Source organism: Dasypus novemcinctus, chromosome 23 (assembly GCF_030445035.2).
Source record: "Dasypus novemcinctus isolate mDasNov1 chromosome 23, mDasNov1.1.hap2, whole genome shotgun sequence".
NCBI lineage: Eukaryota > Metazoa > Chordata > Mammalia > Cingulata > Dasypodidae > Dasypus > Dasypus novemcinctus.
The window spans coordinates 57,057,362-57,077,639 of record NC_080695.1 but is presented as its reverse complement, the minus strand read 5'-3'; the positions used below and the strand labels follow the sequence as shown (position 1 = coordinate 57,077,639).

General features: G+C 47.7%; 1 protein-coding gene across 3 annotated transcripts in view; it reads left to right on the top strand.

Annotated features, from left to right (window-relative positions):
• The window catches only part of BMERB1 (bMERB domain containing 1), a 153,527-nt gene that overhangs the window by 83,427 nt on the left and 49,822 nt on the right, over positions 1-20,278 (top strand). For all 3 annotated transcript variants that reach the window (XM_058286410.2, XM_004471867.4, XM_023582625.3), the window contains exon 2: positions 9,689-9,812. In XM_058286410.2, the coding sequence (XP_058142393.1) occupies positions 9,689-9,812 (124 nt within the window). The remainder of the gene's footprint in view (positions 1-9,688; positions 9,813-20,278) is intronic.

The window sequence follows — 20,278 nt, the reverse complement described above, 5'->3', positions numbered from 1 at the left end:
TTGTTTTTTGTTTTTTGTTGTTTTTTTTTAAATTTTTTATTCATTTTTTGAAAATTATTACATTCAAAAAATATGAAGTCCCATTCAACCCCACCACCCCCACCCCCCACACCCCCACAGCAACACTCTCTCCCATCAGCATGACACATCCATTGCACCTGGTAAGTACATCTCTGGGCATCGCTGCACCCCATAGTCAATGGTCCACAGATGATACATTCTTTATAATTAGTTTTGTGACCTTGGAGAAGTCAGATGTGGCTGAGAAAATAGACACTCAGAGAAACAAAAAGGAATTTACTTACAGCCATGTAGGTACATCGGCACACAGAGAATAAAAACCGAAGCCAGTGTTTCAAGGCAAGTCAAGTTTCCTCTGCTGCAATATCTTCCTTGCAGGGTATTTGTGAGGATCAAGAGACATTATCTATAGGAAAGCACTGTGCAGCGGAAGAAGGCATGTTTAGTCTCTAGACCCAGTAGCAATCTTCCTCAGCAGGGCTGGGGGAATTGATCAGCCAGGAGCCGCTGAATTAAAAGCAGTTATTTCATCTTCCTGGGAAATGGTGGCTCATTAAAAGCAACCAGCTGTTTCCCATCACATCCGCGGTGTAGGGAGAAGGCAAGATGCTTGCGCATCCCATAATGGGAAGTTTGGGGGACGAGATAAGTTTATTCCTACATGAATGATTGATGACAATGATGGGCCCCAGGAGCCCTTGACAGGCATCAGAATAACTCTTCTCCATAATAGTGCTCAGATGATATATTCGCTGGCATTTAAGATTCTTTGTTGGGCCAGTACCAGGAAGAACATCCAACAGATACACAGGGTGGTAAGCTAAGGGACCAGCCCTCTGGTCTCTTCCTTTGGACCATGGCAGGCAGGGACCTGTGGAGCTGGAGGGGCAGAGCGGTGGCCTAAAAGACCGAAGTCTCTCAGTCTCCAGGTCTGATGAATCTGATTTCGTTTCCTCCCCACGGTTGGTCTGGCTTCTTCCAGGGAAATGGGATGGCAAGGATGAAGCCAGCGGCTGCTGTAGATCATGTCTGGGCAACCAAGCACCTGATGTACGTTACTTTACCACTACAGCAGCAACTTTATGAGGAAGGGGTTATTACCTGCATCTTATAGAAAGGAAACTGAGGCACGGGGAGATGAAGTAACTTGCTCAGGTCACACAATTAGTGGTAGAGCCAGGAGTCTGCCCAAACCTACCCAGAGGGATAAGCTCCTGGTCCTTGGTGAGCCAAGGACCCTGGCAGAGCGCAGAAGCCACATACCTCCATCCTTGCTGGAATGTCTGCTCTACGAGGGCAAGGCTTTTTGTCTGTTTTCATCACTGCTTTCTCCCCATTGCTTAGAACAGTGTCTGGCACAAAGCACGTTCTTGGTACATTTTTATGAAATGAATAATAGTGAATATTACAGGGAGCTTTCTACATGCATAGCACTTACTACATAAATTACCTGTGAGATGGGTATGACGGTGCCCATGTTGCAGATGAAGAAACTGAGGCCCAGAGGAAGAAACGGGACCAAGGTCAAGGATGAGAGACAGGCTCTGAGACCCCCAAATCATGCCCATAACCACTCCCTTCGCTTTCTCTCTTCCTGGGTGGACCTTCCCCACTCTTCTCCACCCTTCGCATTTGTTTTGAATAGATCACACCTACCCCTGGTAAAGGTGCAAACAACTTAGTTTCTTGATAATGTAAGATGGTAACATGCGGGCTGGGTGAGGATATATGGGATCACAATCTTTGCAGCTTTCCTGTAAATCTGAAACCACTCCAAAATAAAAAGTTTATTTAAAAAATCCAAACCATACAAAAGGACATAGAAGGTAGAGAGTGAATTCCCCTCCACACTGACACCCCCTAGCCCAGTTCCTCTCTTCCTCCCCCACAAAGGCAACCACGGTGGCCCCTCTCTCGGGTATCCTCCCAAGGATATTCTAAGCCTGCTGGACACCTGATAAATATTTGTGGAACTGAAAGGAAGAGACCAACCTCCATTTAATTGCCTCTGTTATATGATCTGGATTGAAATAATTACTCAAAACTGTGGATTTGTTTTTGAGTAGAAGACTTGACGGATGGTCGAGACTTTTCCTTCAGGCCTGAATTCCCATTTAATTTCCATTGAGAATGCAAGCGTTTGGACCCCCTGCTCTTTGTCTGGGCAGCCTCAGAGCCACATTCTGTCATGTCCTTCTAATCCTGTCCCACCTGGATGCAAGGCTGAACCGAGGCACCCACTGGGCTGGGATTCCGTTCTACACCGGCTTCCTCAGAGAGTGGGCGGGGTCCCTTCTGTGGGGCTGAGGTGCGTCTAAGTGGGACACAAATGTAGCATCAAACAACACTGAATTACATGGCAGGGAAGTGTTCTCTCTTCTTCCCCCTCCAGTTATCAACCTTTTTGATTACCTCAGGAAGAAATCGTCAGCTTGGTTCTTGTTTGTCCTTGACTTGTCCTCCAGTACTTGCTGATCCCCCTTGTTAACGAGGAGAAATCAGGTTTCAGTTTGAGCTTTGAGCAAGTGACAGTGTTTAGCCAGAATTTAATAACATGGCGCTCTTTTCATTGCATTTGTTTTTATAGTGATTTCATAACTATGCCAAGTGAGAGTGACTTGTCATTTATGGAAGTCGTACAAAATTTCCTTATTCAAAGAGCTCGGGAGAAAAAAGTCAATGCAAAGAAATAGTGAGAGGGAGCAGACGGAGCTCACGTGCTTGAGCACCTGCGTCCCATGTATGAAGGCCCTGGTTTGGCCCCTAGTACCTCCTAAAACCAAAAACAAACAAAACAAACTCCCCCAACTTGGGGGAGACGATGTAGCTCAGTGGTTGAGCACCAGCTTCCCACATATGAGGTCCTACCTTCAATCCCTAGCCCCGGTACCTCGAAAAAAGAAAAAAAGAAAAGAAAAGAAATAGTGAGAAAAAGATGGCATAGACAGTACGTGGCTGCGGTGAATTCTGTGTGTTGGCTGACGTTTTGGACACTCTTCGGCAGCACCTTGACCCGGAGGCTTTGATGTCAGGCGGTCCTGCTCTGCCGCTCACCGGCTGCATGACCTCAGGCAACCCCTAATGACCTCTGTGAGCCTCATTTTATTAAATCTACAGAGGGGGTGATAATGCCAGTACCTACTTCCCAGAGGAGCTGGAGGACTGGTGGTTGTTCTTGCACGGTGTGGTGCTCGGGATAAACGCTCAGCGTGAGTCCTCGGGTGCGTAAATTTACAAAGCGAAAGCTAAAGCCTGGCCTTAAATTCCTTCACGACCGATGGTTGGAAAAGATGAGGAAAGACTTCTTTTTGGTCCGTCGCTGTCTTAGTTTTCTAGTCTATGTTCAAATCAGAAGTCTCTAGGCGGTTGCCAGCCCTCACCGCCTTCACCAGCACCACCCCTGTCTCTGGCTAGCTTTAAAATGTCAAGATAAATGATTAAACCTGCTGGCACACCCAGACATGCCGCTGGTGTTCAGCTCTTGTTTGCTGACGCTGCTACCCACGAGGCATGCACCTGCCCGATGTGCAGCATTGGGGGCTGGAAAGATGGATTTAGCTGCCTCTTCCCCCAGGAGTGACTCAGTTCTTGGAAGCCCAGGGACAGCAATGGCAGTGGAGCCCGGGGGGCTCCGGTCGCCACAAAGCCCCAGAACTCTGCTTGGAAGTCTGCAGCAGGGACCATCTTCTCTCCCCGGCGGGAGGCCCTTCTCCCGTCTCCTTCCACGATTCTTCTTCCTCGTGGAAAGCTTCACTGGCAGCTGTTGGCAGCTCGCCTTCTAGCTGAAAAGGTCCACGTCCTGTACCAGCATTTCTCAGGTGGTGGCCGGAGGGCGTCCTGCGTGGAGAGCGCTGGGCGGGACCCCAGCCCGGGCCTGTCCAATCCCAGCCCCTGAAAGCAGGGATCAGCTCCCCGACAAGCTCCCCAGATACGCCCCCTGCCCGCTGTTTAGAGAACAGCTACGCTATGTACCTAATGCAACACGATGTACTCGTTTTCTCTAATGTGATGCCAAGAATGTTATTTCTTATGTGGGAAGGTAGTTTTTTTTTTAAGATTTGTTTGTTTATTCTTACACACACACACTCATTGTTTGCACTCACTATCTGCTCATCTTCTTTTTAGGAGGCACTGGGAACTGAACCCAGGGCCTCCCACGTGGGAGGGAGTGCCCAATTGTTTCAGCCACCTCCACTCCCGGAAGGCAGTTCCTAAATAAATAGGACTGATTACAAGGGTTCGGGGGTAGGACAGTCTGGTTTTAAATCCCGGCCCCACCACGTACTCCTTCCTCTGAACCTCGGTTTCCTCCTCTGTTTAGTGGGGCTAACCTACCTCCCAAGGCTGTTTTGAGAATTAAAGGTAATGCACAGGATCTTGGAGTGTGAAAAAATGTGAGCCCCTATCGTTGCGGGGTGTCTCAGTTTCCTGGGGCTGCCCTAACAAAGCACCACAAGCTGAGCAGCTTGGAACGACAGAAATGTAGCGTCTTGCAGTTCTGGAGGCCAGAAATCCAAAATAAGGTGTTGGCAGGGCCGGGCTCCCAGGCTGCTCCTCGCCTCTCTCCCGGCAGCGGCCAGCAACGCTTGGCGTTCGTTGGTGGGTGGCAGTACCAAGCCCGTCTCTGCCTCCGTCTTCCCACAGCCGTTGTCTGTCTCGTCTTCTTATAAGGACACCAGTCAGATTGAATTAGGGGCTCACGCTACTCCAGCATGGCCTCATCCTAACCAATCCACCTGTAAGGACCTTCTTTCCAAAGAAGGTCCCACTCCGAGGTACTAGGGACTAGGACTTCAACCTGGCTTCTTTGGTGCCACAGTTCAGCCAGAACACTGCGGAAACCTCCCTCTCCTAGCCTTTAATCAGAAGGAAGTACAGTACCTACCACCTAGGAAGGGGTCAGCAGACTTTTTCTGTGAAGGACCAGACAGGAAATGCTTGAAGCTTGGTGGATCTTATGGTCTCTACTGTAATTACTCAAGCATGAGAGCAGCCCTTGACAACAGGCAAACAAGTGGGTGTGGCCGTGCACCAGTAAAACTGGACTTCCAAAATCAGGCAGGGGGCTGGAGAGTTAGCCAACCCCTGGCCTAGTGGAGATTAAATGAGGTGCGGGGCGCAGTGGCTGGTCCCGCGTGCCCGCTGCAAGAAAGGATTCTTGCCATTTCCTGTCTGCTTTGAGGTCTAGGCTAGGTTCCATCCATGAGCAAGACTTTCCAACAGCCATCTCTGTCCCATTTCCTGCCCCCGTTCAAAGCTCAACATTCATCTCGACACCTGGAGCCTGGCAGTGCCACTGCCTCCATCCTCTCCTGAAGAGGAAGGGAAAAATGCCAGTTTGTGGGGTGTGAGTCATCCTCTTTTTTTTTTAAGTTTCATTTTTTATTTATTTCTCTCCCCTTCCCCCCAGTTGTCTGCTCTCTTTGTCCATCCGCTGTGTGTTCTTCTGTGTGTGTCCGCTTCTGTTCTTGTCAGTGGCCTGGGAATCCGTGTCTCTTTTTGTTGCGTGATCTTGCTGCGTCAGCTCTCCTCGTGTGTGGCGCCATTCCTGGGCAGGTTGCACTTTTCTGGTGCTGGGCGGCTCTCCTTATGGGGCGTACTCCTTGTGCGTGGGGCTCCCCTACACAGGGGACACCCCTGCGTGGCACAGCACTCCTTGTGCACATCAGCACTGTGCATGGGCCAGCTCCACATGGGTCAGGAGGCCCGGGGTTTGAACCTTGGACCTCCCATGTGATAGGTGGATGCTCTGTTGGGCCAAATCCGCTTCCCAGTAATCCTCTTTATCCCATGCCTTACGATTTCTAACCTCTGTCCAGGGAAATCAGGCTACCTTTTGAAACCATGATGGGAAAAATGAGAATGGGATATCAGGGTGGTTAACTGCCCACTTTCCCATCCACAGATACCTTTAGCCCTCACAGGGAAGCTGTATCATGTGATCAAGATGTGGTTAAAAGTTCGAGAGAGAAATAGAGCTGGGTTTGAATTCTGCCTCGGCACTGGTCTGGCTGTGTGATCTTGGGCAAGTCACTTCCCCTCACTCAGCCTCAGATGGTCATCTATAAAATAGGCATTAAATGAGATACTATGTCAAGCTGCCAACTCAATGCATGATAGCTACTGACTCCCATTTCGCAATGAAGGAAATGATCCTAAGAAACCAAATGTCTCCTTTGAGATCCTGCAGCAGGTTGGCTTCAGGCCAGGATTTCCAACCTTGGGTCCCCGCTGGCTTGCACCAGGGCCTCCTACCCCCCACCCCGTGCTACCTATGACCCTGCTGCCTCGAGTGTGCAGTAAATAAAGCTCTCAGAGAGAGCCATTGCAAGCCCATGGCCATTCGTCCCTGTAGTGGGTTGACAGTGTGTCCCCCCAAAATTCTTGTCTCCCCAGAACCTCAGAATGTGACCTCTTTGGAAACAGGGTCTTGAGATCATTCTGGATTAGAGTGGGCCCTAAGCCATTGAGAGTGGCTTTTAAGATCCCAAAAAAAATACGTGTGGACACAGGGAAGGAGGTGGACACCAGAGTGATGTGTCCACAAACCAAGGAATGCCAGGAGCCACCGGGAGCTGGAAGAGGCTGGGACAGTTCTCCCCTCGGGCCTTTGCAGGGAGGGAGAGCGGCTCTGCCCACATCTTGATTTCAGATCTCCATCCTCCAGAACTGTGAGAAAATGAATTCCTGTTCTTGTAAGCCACCCGGCCTGCAGTCCTTTGTTACGGCAGCCGCCAGAAGCGAATGCAAGCACCTTGATTCCGAGATGAACGTGCGTGGGCTGTTGGACTTAGAACAGACGCACGGCCAAGGAGCGGCGGGCATGAGGCAAAAAGCATGAGTGTTGGAGGCAGGCACGAGCTGGCCGGCTCTGAGCCTTTGCTCTTACTTGTAAGTTTGAGAAATTGTTAGCCCTGCCGCTTGTGATGAAAGTTAAACAAGATTGCGTGGCAAAGCAGGCCTCGTAGTAGGAACCAGAGTCGTCGTCACCATATATTGAGCATGATGTAGTGGGGTTAATTTAGTTTCATTTAAATTAGTTTAATTTAATCCTCACAGCAGCTCTCGTATTACAGAGAAGGCACTGAGAGGCCACACAGCTAGTGGAGTGCGGAGCTGGGATTTCCACCTCGGGCATCTGACTCCGGGGCAGTCCCCGCCCCTCGGGCCATGGCGACCCTCTACTGCCCTGCGCCCAGAGCCAGCTCTCCTTGAAGCTGGTCCCCTAGCCTGGATGGAGGTTGGCACATCTCATGCCATTACCCGACCCTCTCTCCTTCGCTCCTTCCTAGAGCTGGACCTCGTTGCCCCAATCCCAGGGCCCGTCTTGGCCTGGTGTTAGGGCAAAAGGACCCCAGAGTGACTCAGGGGCCTTGAAGCCTGACCTGATAACGCTGGGGCCCTCCTTCCCTGCACATCGCCTAGAAAATGTCCTAAAAGTCCTCTCTAGCCATCGCTCCCTCTTCCCCAGCCCCGTCCTGAACAGCTCAGCTGGCACTCCCTCCCTTCTCGGGCATCCCCGCTTTGCACCCTCATCCTGCACCAGCTCAGCCAAACAGCAGGACCTCTGCAGGATCCGCCCCCTTAGACGGCAGGGAGGAGGAGCTGTGAGTATTTCCCTTCATCCGCCTCCCCTCTCTTTCTTCCCACCACCCATTTACATAGTTGTTTGCCCTCCCCAACTTAACAGCAGATTCTGCATCATGTTGTGCAGAAAATACAAAGAGAAGCAGACGTTGCTCCGTTGCTCCGAGAGGCTGAACCAAGGCAGGGGGTGGGCTGGGGGCGGAATGCCCCACCGGCCTGGACCGCGGTGAACACTTGCTTCTCCCCAGGGAACTGCTCGGCTTTGCCCATGGCCTTTGTCACTGTTGACCCTCTTAGACATTGCGGAGGACCTCAGAGCTAGTTCGGGAGGCCAGTGTTAGGGTCTGCTGCAGGTAATGGCCTTCCTCCTGATTTCCAAGGAAAATAATGAGTTTTGATTGGTGGAGGGGAGACAGGTAATTGTGGCACGTGGAGTGCGTCGGAGGTGAGATGATTGAAGGGTATGGCAACCTACCAAGAATCTGATGTCGCGTGAATAATTTCAGCGTCAGGATATCCCCACAGAGGGCCAGGGCACGGCGCATGGGTTCTGGGAGAGGGCGCTGGGGAGGGACCAAGCCGACAGCTCCCCCGCCCCTGGGCAGGTGTGCGGGGCAGGGCTTCAGGTTGTAGGGAGGAGACACACAGGTAGAAAGAGGGCAGCTCTCCAGAGCGTGGAGGCGAGCGAAAGGAATAAGACAAACGCTGGTCTGCAGAACCCGGGAGGAGTTTGGAAGGAGTTAGCAGGTAGAGTGGATGTGATATTGGTGTCGGTGAGAAAGAAGAGCCCCCTGGAGTGACCCCACCTCGAACCGTAAAAGGCCTCAGAAGGTGGCCTCCTTTCCCCCTCAGCCCTTTCCTCTGGAAATGCCTCTTACTGTGCACAAGGTTTCGCGGTGAGAATGCTTCTCGTGGGGTGTTGAGAATGGCACAATGTGGGAAACAGCCAAATGCCTGGGGGTTGGTTCAGCGATTCATGATACAGCCAAACAGAATACTAGACAGCCCTGGAAACGGCTGCTGAGGGCTAACATCCGAGGACGGCCGAGCGCTCGCCATGTGTGTTAAGGGAAAGGGCAGGTCACAAGGTAGTGTGACCCTAACTTTACATTCCAAAAATAAGATCTATGTGACGGTCTGGGCAGATGTGTGTATACACACAGGTATTAGCATAGATTAACATTTTAAACTAGTAATAGTTTTCTTTTTTCTTTTTTGTCTTTATTTTTTTAATGTTACATTAAAAAAATATGAGGTCCCCATATACCCCCTACCCCCTCACCCCACTCCTCTCCCCATAACAACTTCTTCCATCATCATGAGACATTCATTGCACTTGGGATAGTTTTCTAATATGTGTATATGCAATACCTTTCTATGTATGCGGTAATACACACACATAGGAAAAACGTACACTAAAATGTTAACGGTAATATATGTGGTAGGATGTATGAGTGTATGTATACATATGGATATATTTACATCTTTTTGTATTTGTAGTATCTTTCAGTAAGTATCTGTGGTTTATATATACATATATATACATCTCTCTATAAAATTAGATCCTCTTTAATCCAATATGACTTTATCTTGACTTGATCACATCTACCAAGACCCTATTTGCAAATAAGGTCACATTTACAGGTGCCGTGGTTAGGACTTGAACATATCTTTTTGGGGACACAATTCAACCTATTACACATAATAATAATTATAACACTTTCTTCCACCGGAAGGTGGTATTGGTCGAGGCTGGGACAGGGTGAAGTGGCGGCGATCGAGGGGAGCCGAAGCTGGGCCCCAGCGAGGTGCGACGAGGCCCGTGAGCTCATCTGACCCTCTGCTTGCCCTTGTAACAGGGTTTCCACGGAAAACGTGTTCTCCGGTTCCCAAAGGCCGGCCCGCAAGCCCACACGGGCAGCCCGGCCCAGGTCCGCGTGCCCCCGGGCTGTAACGGTCCCCAGAACGACGGCAGGGTCCGTCCCACCGGAGCTCTTGAAAACCGGTGCGTGCCGGGCGGGCACCTGGCCGTGGCTGCAGCCCGTGGCCCTGACGCCTGCGTCCCGCGTCTCCTGTGCAGGTCAGCTGGACATCATCTCCATGGCAGAGACGACCATGATGCCCGAGGAGATTGAGCTGGAGATGGCGAAAATTCAGCGTCTCCGGGAAGTGTTGGTCCGCCGGGAGTCTGAGCTCAGGTTCATGTGAGTGCCGGGGGTGCGCGAGGGGCGGAGGGAAGGAGGAGGTGTGGGGGGGCTCTGGGGCAGAGGCGCGATCCGCATCTTCTCACCTGAGGCTCACGACCTCCTCGAGAAGTGCGCGTCCTTATCTCCAGTTTTAAACGGATACTGAAGCTAGGGTTGAATTCCGGCCAGTCTGACTCCAAAGCCCAAGCTCTTCCTGTGTTACCCCTGGCAAAAAGCAGAAGGAGAAAGAGAGAGAGAGAGATAGGGTCCCAGAGATGGTACCCTGTGCTGGGGTACTTAAGAGCACACACACCCTCTGGGCTCAGGGAGGCCTGGGATCAAAAGAGCTGAGTGACCTTGGGCAGGTTACCTAGCCTCTCTGAGCTTCAGTTTCCTCATTTGTCACGTAGGGGACTATAACAACACCTTTCTCTTGGGGTTATTAGCAACCCCAGTGTCACATAACTCAGAGCACAGGAATCTCAAGGAATTTCAGGTAGCTTTTCAAGAGAAACTGCTGTTTTCCAAATTGGCCTCTAGTAGACAAGCAGCGAGTTTTAAAACACACCAAAACCAGATTTAAAAGGCAAGCCGGCTGGAAGCGCCCTGCACTGCCTGTCAGCTCCCAGCCCAACCTCCTCTCGAAGCAGCAGACTTCCCTTCCAGGCACGTGCAAGCACCTTTTGCCCGATTCACTGATTTCGCACAATACTGTGGAGCCAGTTTTATGATTATCCCATTTTGCAGATAAGAAGACTGAGGCTCAGAGAAGCTAAACATGTCTAAGGCCCCCCAGCTAATAAATTGGGTGAGTTGGGATTTGGACTCAGCTCTTCTAGTCTTCAAAAGCCATGTCCCTCCTCTTCCATGATACTACCGTCTCTCTCACCCCATCAAACGGGCTATGATATTAACAGCCACCATTTATGAAGTTCTTTGCCTGTGCCAGGACCTGGTGTTAAATGCTTCATGTGCATGATCTCTTCTCAGAGGAAGGTTCTTGAACACCTTCACTTCCTGGATAAGAAACATCCTCCCTCTTGTTTGGGAAGCTAAAGCAATATACGAGTGTTCAGAAGCAATCCCTCACTTCGTTGTTTAAAAAGGAAAAGACAGAGAGCCTGAATCCTGCTGTAAAGTACTCCAGGGATGCCCTTGGCTCAGCAAGTGCTGTTCAGTGGCCAGACAATACTTTTGCCGCTAAGTGAGGGGCAGACAATGGCTGTTGCTTTGCGTTTGTTAACCTGGCATTACGTGTGTGTGCGTGCACACACGTGCATTATCCTCAGCATCTGGCACATGCCTGGCACACAGGAAGAGCTTAATAAGGATAACAGTAGTGCACATTTATTAAGTTCCAGCTCCGGGCACTAAGCCCTTGACTGCGATCTCATTTAATTTCCCCATCAAGCCTGGGAGTCCAGCCACTTATGGACAAATGCCAATGGTCGACACAGATTGATGGAAAGACCAGACTCAGAAGTCACTTGAATAAATCAAATAAGCTTCTCTTATCTGGAGGCTACTGAGGCCTGGGCAGTCAGGATTTGTTCAAGGAGGCTGAACAACTCTCTAGGGGAGGGGCTGGCTTTTAGGAACCAAAAAGTCTCACAGCTTGCAGACAAATGGGGATGATAACTCCCCACACCCCCTCACACCCCCAAGTGTGGCCTTGTACAATATGTAGCCTGGATGTGCCCTGGGGACAGCTGCATCTGGCCCGGTGCACCCAGCTCATCAATCTCGGAGACACACGACAGATTGTCAGCTTGCCAGGGCACAGAACCCAGCCCGCTCAGACCTGCTCTAACTCCTCATCCATCATCCTCAGCCTCCCAGGCTAACAGGCTGTAGCCCACGACATTCTTGATTCCATCCCTCAGGGCCATGCCCCGATACAGCTTATCCTGCCCGTAGGTCCTATTCTTATCTCCATTTGGGGGAAGAGAGAACTTGAGGTTAAGAAATTTGTCCAAGGTTGCATTGCTAATAAGTGGTAATCTGACTCCCGAATATTCATCAAATGAATGAATGAGTAAAGAAAGGAAGGAAGAGAGGGAGGGAGGAAGAGAGATAGGGAGGAAAGAAAGAAAGAGAGTTTGAATATATCTACCAAGAAAATTCCTTGAAGACTGTAAGCTCCAGCAGGCAGGGACCTCAGCTGCCTTGCTCACCATTCTATCTTTTGAGCATCTTGAACAGAGCCTGGAACTTATTAGCCCTATTAATAAGTGTGAATTGTGGAATAAATTATTCTTTCACTCTCCATCCTTATCCCAACAACCTCCCCCCCCAATATGCATGCATGTGCACACACACAAATGCAAGACCCCTTGGTAAGAAGGAGAGAGAAGTTCCAGGCTGCACTAAGCATTTCCAGGCTCGGATGAGGTAGCTCCAAGTGACAGGAATGTCACTGGCCTTGGCTGAAATAGTCCCGCTGACCATAGCTGTAATAACCAAGATGAGATTGATTTTGTCACGCCTGTACCAGTGTCATCAAGTTAATACCCATCAGCTCCTGGGCAGACGCATGAGTCAGACAGTATTTCATGGTTGGCGGTGTCCTCCCGCTTTCACGGTCTGCTGCGCTGACCCTTCTCAGAATGGGCCCGATGGCTGCTGCACCTCCCACCCCCACCCCCACAGCAGTTAGAAGTGTTCTGTGGGCTTCCAGATTCTTCCCGGCTCTGTCTTGCTCTTACCCGAGGTGGCCGATTCTCCCTCTCCTTCTGCCAGGACGGTGAGTGAGCAGAAGAGGGAGGTTTACCTCTTCCCAGGAAACTAGCTTGAACTAAGGGGGGCTCGGGAGTCAGACATCTGGGTGGGTGTCCTCGCTCTCCCACAGACTCACTCGGTGACCTCAAGCACACAATAGGGGACGGAGGAGCCCGTTTATTGAGGGGCCCATATGCCACACACTGTAATTGCATCGGGCCCATCCACTCACTTATTTTAGCACATTTCATCCTCACAAGAACCCTTATGAGGCGGGTTCCATTTCTTCCATTTCACGGTAGAATCCCCGTCCAGGGTCCCAGCTAGTATGTATGGAACAGGTTCAGCCCCGAGAGGTCTGCCTGGAGGCAGAGCTCTCCAGCCTAAACTCTTCTGTCATCTTATCCCCTATGCAGGGAACCCTTTGCTCTCTGTCCAGCTTTCCAGATTGCCAAGGCAAACCCCCGGCTGGATGCCCACAGTCCCAAGTCTAGTTTTGTCTTGCTCTACCGTCTTGAGTTAAGTGTGGTGAGGAGAAATGAAAGGTCTTTGCTGCGTCAGACTTTGGACTGTTCTGTACCCTTTCTCTGGCGATAATCCTCACAGGCCAAATGATGGGCTCCATCCTGGACCATCGAGACTTGCCAAGCCCGTCTTTCTGGGACTTCACTCTAGGGCCTGATGGTTGTGAGGCTCCTCAAGGACCACAACAGTGACAGTTATTAAGTCCTGACCGCAGGCCGAACCTGTGCGACGCAACTGCTCACACATTGTCACATTGCCCACGTGAAGTCAGGGTGACCAAGAATAAGGGGGCGAAGAGTTCTGGCGACCCAAAATAAGGGCCACATAGTCTCATTCACAGGCGCCTATGAGGGAGCCCCCCTGGGACCATGTGCCCGGGCTGAGTCCTCTCTCGTTGCTGTCCCTTAGCACGTCCTCTGGTCTCCAAATTCAAAACGGCACCTACAGATCTCCCCCCTGGGGGTTGGGCATTTTACGAGCTCCCCTTGAATGAGTCGATAAACCCTTCCGCGGACACAAAACCGCCTCTCTCCTAGGCAGCCCACGTCTAGGAAATAATGCTCAACGTCTGCTTTGTCTCCTCCTTGACCCTGCCAGCAGCCAGCCCCGCCCCCTGTTCCTCTTGCAACCCCGTCTCCCCACCCCTCTCCGACCTGTCCACTGCAGGCGAGAGCTCAGGGGAGCCGTCCACAGGCTGACTCATTTTCTCGCCCTTAATTCCAGCACCGAGTTCTGCCATCCGCTCTGCGGAAGTCCCGCTGCGGGGCCTAGCCGGCCCGCCGCAGCCCTTTCGCGACTCGCGGGCAGTCCTGGTCCTGCTGATGGTCGGGGTTTCAGATAATGAAGCATCTGCGGCCTTGGAAGAGGGGTGGGGCCTGGCTAGCTTCATCCTGCACCCCGCCCCGGATTTTCATAATGAGGATATCGTGCCCTGCCTCTCGGCTTCCCCTGGGCAGCGGCGGCTTTTCATCAGAAGTGCAGCCGGCAGAGGAGGGAGGCGTGCAGAGGCTGCATTTCAGGAGCATGGCTCTGGAGCTCCATCAATTCAGAAGCCTGGGGGTGAACTCCAGTAGCTTCCTTTTAGGAAGAGGCACTATGTGTGGTTAAGAGGTCAGGCCCTAGAACTTGTAGAGATTCAGGATGGGGTTATGGCAAGTGCGTGAGATGAAAATAGCAGCTTTTTTGACAACTTGCGATGCTGTGCGACATTCTGGGTGTTTTATACGTACCGGCTCATTTCATCCTCACCACCACCATAGAGGTAGATAACAGTCTCTTCCCCCTACTTTAGACATGGGGGAAGTGAGACATGGAGAGGTCAGGTGACTTGCTAAGGGTTTCACGGGTTCCATTCAGCAGCAGACAATGATATGCCCCATATGCTCGGAATTTGTACTCCATGGTCTCAACCATCATGCCACAAGGTCTCTCAAGTGGTTTTGAATTCTAGCTCTGCTTCTTATCTACTGTGTGGCTAGAGCAAATTCTCTGCCCCATCCCAGCCTCAGTTTCCCTCTGTACAATGAGAACAATGATGTCTCCCTGGCAGCGTTGTAGCAAGGGATGAAAGGAAATGACATATATGAAAGTGACTGGGCCATCCTAGGCATTAAGCAAAGAAAAATTCCCTCCCTTCCTTTAAAGTTACACTGCACCTTGGGGGTGGGTAAGGGATCAGGGCTGCCAAGTCATCTCCAGAGAATCCCTCGAAAACATTCCTCTCCCTGAGAAGCTTGGGGTGGGATGGGCTCTCTCTCCCAGGATGTCTTCCAACCGTCACATCCAACTCTACCCTGGGGCCTTGACTTTATTATTATTATCTAAAAAAACCCCTTTATAAATCTGCATTTTTCTTTTCCTATTAGTGAGCTGATAATTCTGAAGTCTGTTAGGAAAAGCTTCAAGCCAAGGGCAAAATAAAGCATGTGTGTTTATGTAACTTGGCACCTCTCAGCCTCGTTGGGGAGTTCGCATCGCCGTGGTGGCACTCTGGGTTTTAAATAGCATCTCCTAAGAACAGGTCACGGTTGTTGGAGCTGCTGTATATGTTGGATGGGAAGAGATGCCCTTAATTGCAGAAGCTCCAAAAAGCAATTTGTCTTAGACAAATATACAAGCATTTGAGGAGTAGGGGAAGGCCGAGAGGAAAGAGGCTGCAAACAAAGAAGAAAGGGAAGGAGAAACTAAAGAGAAGGTGGTTGGAGAATATCCCTTTGAATGGAAAGATGCTGTCACTGAGTTTCCAAGTCCTGGGGTGTGGGGTACGGGCAGGGATCTGGACTGATTACATGGAGAACACGATGCCCTCTACACGACAAGCTTCTGAGGCTCTAACTTGTCTTTCATGGTCAGAACAAACTTTGGGCAAAGGAATTATTATTTTATCTGGAATCTCTGACAGTCTGAGCATAAAATTTTTTCCTTCTATTGGTGTCAAGGATCTCTTCTGAATCTCCTGGGCAATGCAGAGCTGGAGGAAGATCACCATACATCCTGTTGATTCTCAAAAATTTCCATCCGTGTACTTGATCTGACTAGCAAAGTCTTAGGGGGTTGGAGACTGACTGAGATAAAGAGAAATTGGCCCAGCCACTTTGGAAGAGAGTTTGGCATTACCTAGTATAACTGGAAATATCTTAGAGCTGCACTATGTAATTAAGAAGTCACTAGTACCATGTAGCTATTTTAATTTAAGTTAATTAAGATGGAATAAAATTGATAAAACCAGGAGTAAGGGCATGAAGATGACAGAGTGAGAAGCTTTGAGGATCTATCCCCCCACAGAAGCTTTGAACATCCAGCAAGAACTGGTAGAAACATCTTTCTCAAAGCTTCAGAAAACAGTTGAAGGATTGTGCCAAGTCAAGAAAAAAGCCACTTAAGAGTGGTAGGGGCTATTATTAAAAAATAAAATAAAATAAAAAACAGAAAACTGCAAATGCTGGAGAGGTTACAGAGAAATTGGAATACTCCTTCATTATTGGTAAGAATGTAAAATGGTGCAGCCTCAGTGGAGGACAGTTTGGTGATTCCACAGGAAGCTTAATATAGAGCTGCCATATGATCTGGCGATCTCGCTACTAGGAATATATTCAGATGAAGTGAAAACAAAAGCACAAACAGACATTTTCACACTGATATTCATAGTGACATTATTCACAATTGCTCAAGATAGAAACAACCAAATGTCTATCAACTGATAAATGGATAAACAAAATGTGGTATATACATACAATGGAATATTATGCAGCTGTAAGAAGAAGTTAAGTTGGAATGAGTATGACAACATGGATGAAACTTGAGGACATTATGTTGAGTGAAATAAGCCAGACACAAAAGGACAAATATTATATGGTCTCACTAATATGAACTAAATACGATGATTAAACTCCTGGAGTTAAACTCTAGAGTATATGTTACTAGGAGATAGAATGTGGGTTGAGAAGGAGAAACTGATACTGAATATATGTAGAATGTTTACTAAGGTGGACTGTAAATGCAGGGAAATTGATAGAGTTGATGGTAACACATTATAGTGAGTATAATGGGGTATTCTAGGGAGTTTAATGTCACGTAAAAGAAAGCTAGAGGCTAATCTAGGGACTGTACAACACAGTGGTTTCAGTGGTGAATGTGATTGTGGTTAAGGGTACACCAAGAATGTTCCTCTATTACAAGGTGTTAAGAAAATGGAGATACATAGAAAAATACACCTAATGTTTTGTGTGAACTCTAGTTGACAATAATATTGTAATTTTTTTGTAGCAATGGCATAGAAGGTACTGTATCAATGTTAGGGGTCAATAATGGGGGTTCATAGGGTATGGGATTTTTCCTTTTGGAGTAACAACAGTGTTCTGAAATGGAGTGAGCTGATGACAGCACATCTCCGTGATGAAACGGAGAGTCACTGAGGGTACACTTTGGATGAATTGTATGAGGCAGGGGACCATATAGCACAGGGAACCCCATGGTGAGTGATGGATGTGATTAACAGTACAAATATATTCTCTCGTGAACTATGGCAAATATACAATACTAATGCATAGTGTTAAATAATAGGATGATTTGTGGGAATAGTATAATATTATAACTAAATATAAGCTATGGACCATAAAGAGCACAGATGTTATGATGATGTTCTTTCATCAATTTTAACAAATGTGCCACAACAATGTAAAGTGTTGGTGGTGGGGCAATGTATGGGAATCCTGTACAGTATGTTTTGTAAACTCACTTCTCAAAAAAAGAGTAGGAACTCCTGGTGCCCTGGCTGGTCTCTCCTGCAGCCACTCATGAGCTCAGCACAGAGCGGGCCACACTCCCAGTGTGGAACCCTGGTGCCAGTTCCAGAGAGAGCAGGCACATGCTAGGAAATACTAGGAGCATGTGTGCCTGGCCCCATCTGCCTGGGGGTGGCCTGAGGGACTCGCTGTATCAGAACTTGCACTGCATATACAAGGCAGCTCCCAGAGCTCTCCTACAGAACCCTGTGGAGAGCAGTCAAGTGGCTGCCTGTGGCAAGGGAATGCTGGCTGTGGGATATACAGTGCAGGGCCCAGACTCTGAGGAACTGCTTCCTAGAGAAGAGGGGACATTTGGAAGCATGTAAATGGGGAAATTCGTAAGACCAACTGCATATGCCCAAGACAGGACATGCTCAGAAAGGCCCAGGGAGGCCCTATGCTTTGGCTGGGAACTATTCTTTAAACTCATTGTATGGATAAGCTCTGAAGAAGAGTCATGGGTCAATCTGAAAAACTTGGGAAAGGTATTTTCCTTTTTATAATTTTTTGTTAGCTCCTGACATTCAAAGAAAGCTCTGTAATTACCACTAGCTGGATGCAAGCTTAAGGAATATATGCCTCAGTCTAAATTCCAGTGAAAACACATTAAAATATCAAAATGTCCAGATTTCAACAAAAGATTGCAGAATACACAAAGGAACAGGAAGCAATGATCCAGGCAAAGAAGAGGAAAGCATTAGAAACTATCAATGAGGATGATCTGACGTGGGACATTTCCAGACAAAAATTTTTAAAAATGGTCCTACATAGGCTCCAAGAACTAAAGAAAATCAGGAAAATGGTAGATGAACATAAAGAGAATATCAATAGAGATAGGAAAATATGAAAAGGAACCAAACAGTTGAAGATCATAGTAATAGGAATGAAAAATTCCCTGGAGGGCTTGAACAGTTGGCAGAAGAAAGAATTGGAGAACTTGAAAACAATTGAAATCATCCAGTTTGAGGAGCAGAAAGAAAAAAGAATGAAGGAAACTGAACAGAGCCTGAGGGACCTGTGGGACACCATCAAGTGTATCAATACATGCAATACTGTGGGAGTCCCAGAAGGAAAAGAAAGAGAGGGGCAGGGAGAATAATCAATGACATAATGGCTGAAAACTTTCCATATTTACCACAAGATAGGAGTATAAACATCTGAGATGCTTATCCAAACAGGATAAACCCGAATAGACCCACACTGTGCCATGTTATAGCAAAGCTGTCAAATGCCAAAGATAAGAGAGAATTCTGAAAGCTGCAAGAGAGAAGCAACATGTCACATACAAGGGAACCTCAGTAAGATTAAATGCTGTTTTCTCATTGGAAACCATGGAGGCAGGAAAACAGTTGGATGGCATATGTAAAGTACTAAAAGCAGAAAATTGCCTACCAAGCAGTGTGTAACTGGCAAATCTTCTCTTAAAAATAAGGGAGAGATTAATACAATTTCAGATAAACAAAGGCGAAGGAACTTCATCACCATTAGACAACCCCTACTGGAGGTGCTAAAGGGAGTTCTGCCGGTTGGAAGGAAAGGACACTGGATAATGGACTGAAGCCACATAAAGAAATAAACATCTCTGGTAAAGATAATGACATGGGTAAATATAAAAACCAGTACTATTGTATTTTTTAGTTGTAACTCCACCTTTTATTTCCTATGGAATCTAAAAGGCAAATGCCTAAAATGATAAATCAATGGTTTTGGACTCATAATGCATGAATATGTAATTTGTGACATAAAGGTGGGGGGACAGAGAAGTATTGAAACATAGTTTTTGTATGCTATTGAAGTTAAGTTGGTATCAAAGAAACAAGATTGTTATAGATTCAGGGTATTAAATTTAGCACTCATGGCAAAGACTAAGAAAATATCAGAGAATATGCAAACTCAGAGAGGCAGAAAGTAGAGTACAGGTTACCAGGGGTGGGGGGTATGGACAATGGGACAGCAATGCAAAATGAGTGTAGGATTTCTGTTTGGGGTGAAGGGAAAGTTCTAGTAATGGATGGTGGTGAGGGTACTGCAGCACTGTAAGTGTGATTAATCCCACTGAATGTTGTGCTTGGAGGGGTTGGGATGGGAAGATTTATGTTATATATATTTTTCCATAATTAAAAAAAGAAAGAATGAGAAACTAAAGCGATAATGACAATTAAATATAATACATGATCCTGGATAGGATCTAAGAATGGAGGAGAAAAAGCCCAAAAGGACATTACTGGGACTTTAAAAAAAATTAGAATATAGAATGTATTAATAAGTTTTAAATCAATGTTAAATCTCTTGAACTTGATAACTGCACTTATGGTGATTACATAAGTGAATATGGGATATATTATGTGTTCAAGGAGTCTGATGTATGCAACCTGCTTTCAAATAACCAGAAAATAAGTAGATTAGATAGATGATGGATGGATGGATGGATGGATAGATAGATAGATAGATAGATAGATAGATAGATAGATAGATAGATAGATAGACAGATAAAGAATAATACAGCAAACAAAGTTAGCACAATGTTAAAATTTCTGGATCTGGGTATCTGGGGTAGGGGTTGGGGTTTGTATTATTTTTTGTACCTGTCCTATAAGTTTAGAATTCATTCAAAATTAAAAAATGGAACAAAATAAAATTTCAGTTCTTCAATAGCTCTAGCCGCATTTCAAGTGCTCAATAGTCAGTCATGTGCAGAAAGCACATAATTTTATAGAACATTCTCATCATTGCAGAAAGTTCTACTGGACAGCACTGCCTTTAGAGAAACTCAAATGTGCAAAACAGTCTTGTGTGTAATAGTAAAAGACTGGAAACAACTCAGATGTTTATCAGCAGTAGAAAGGACCAATCATCCGCGGTCTAGTCACACAGTGGAATACTATATAGCAGTGAAAAATGAATGAGCTTTAGACATTACTATGGATGAATCCTAAATGAGTAAATGATTCTAAT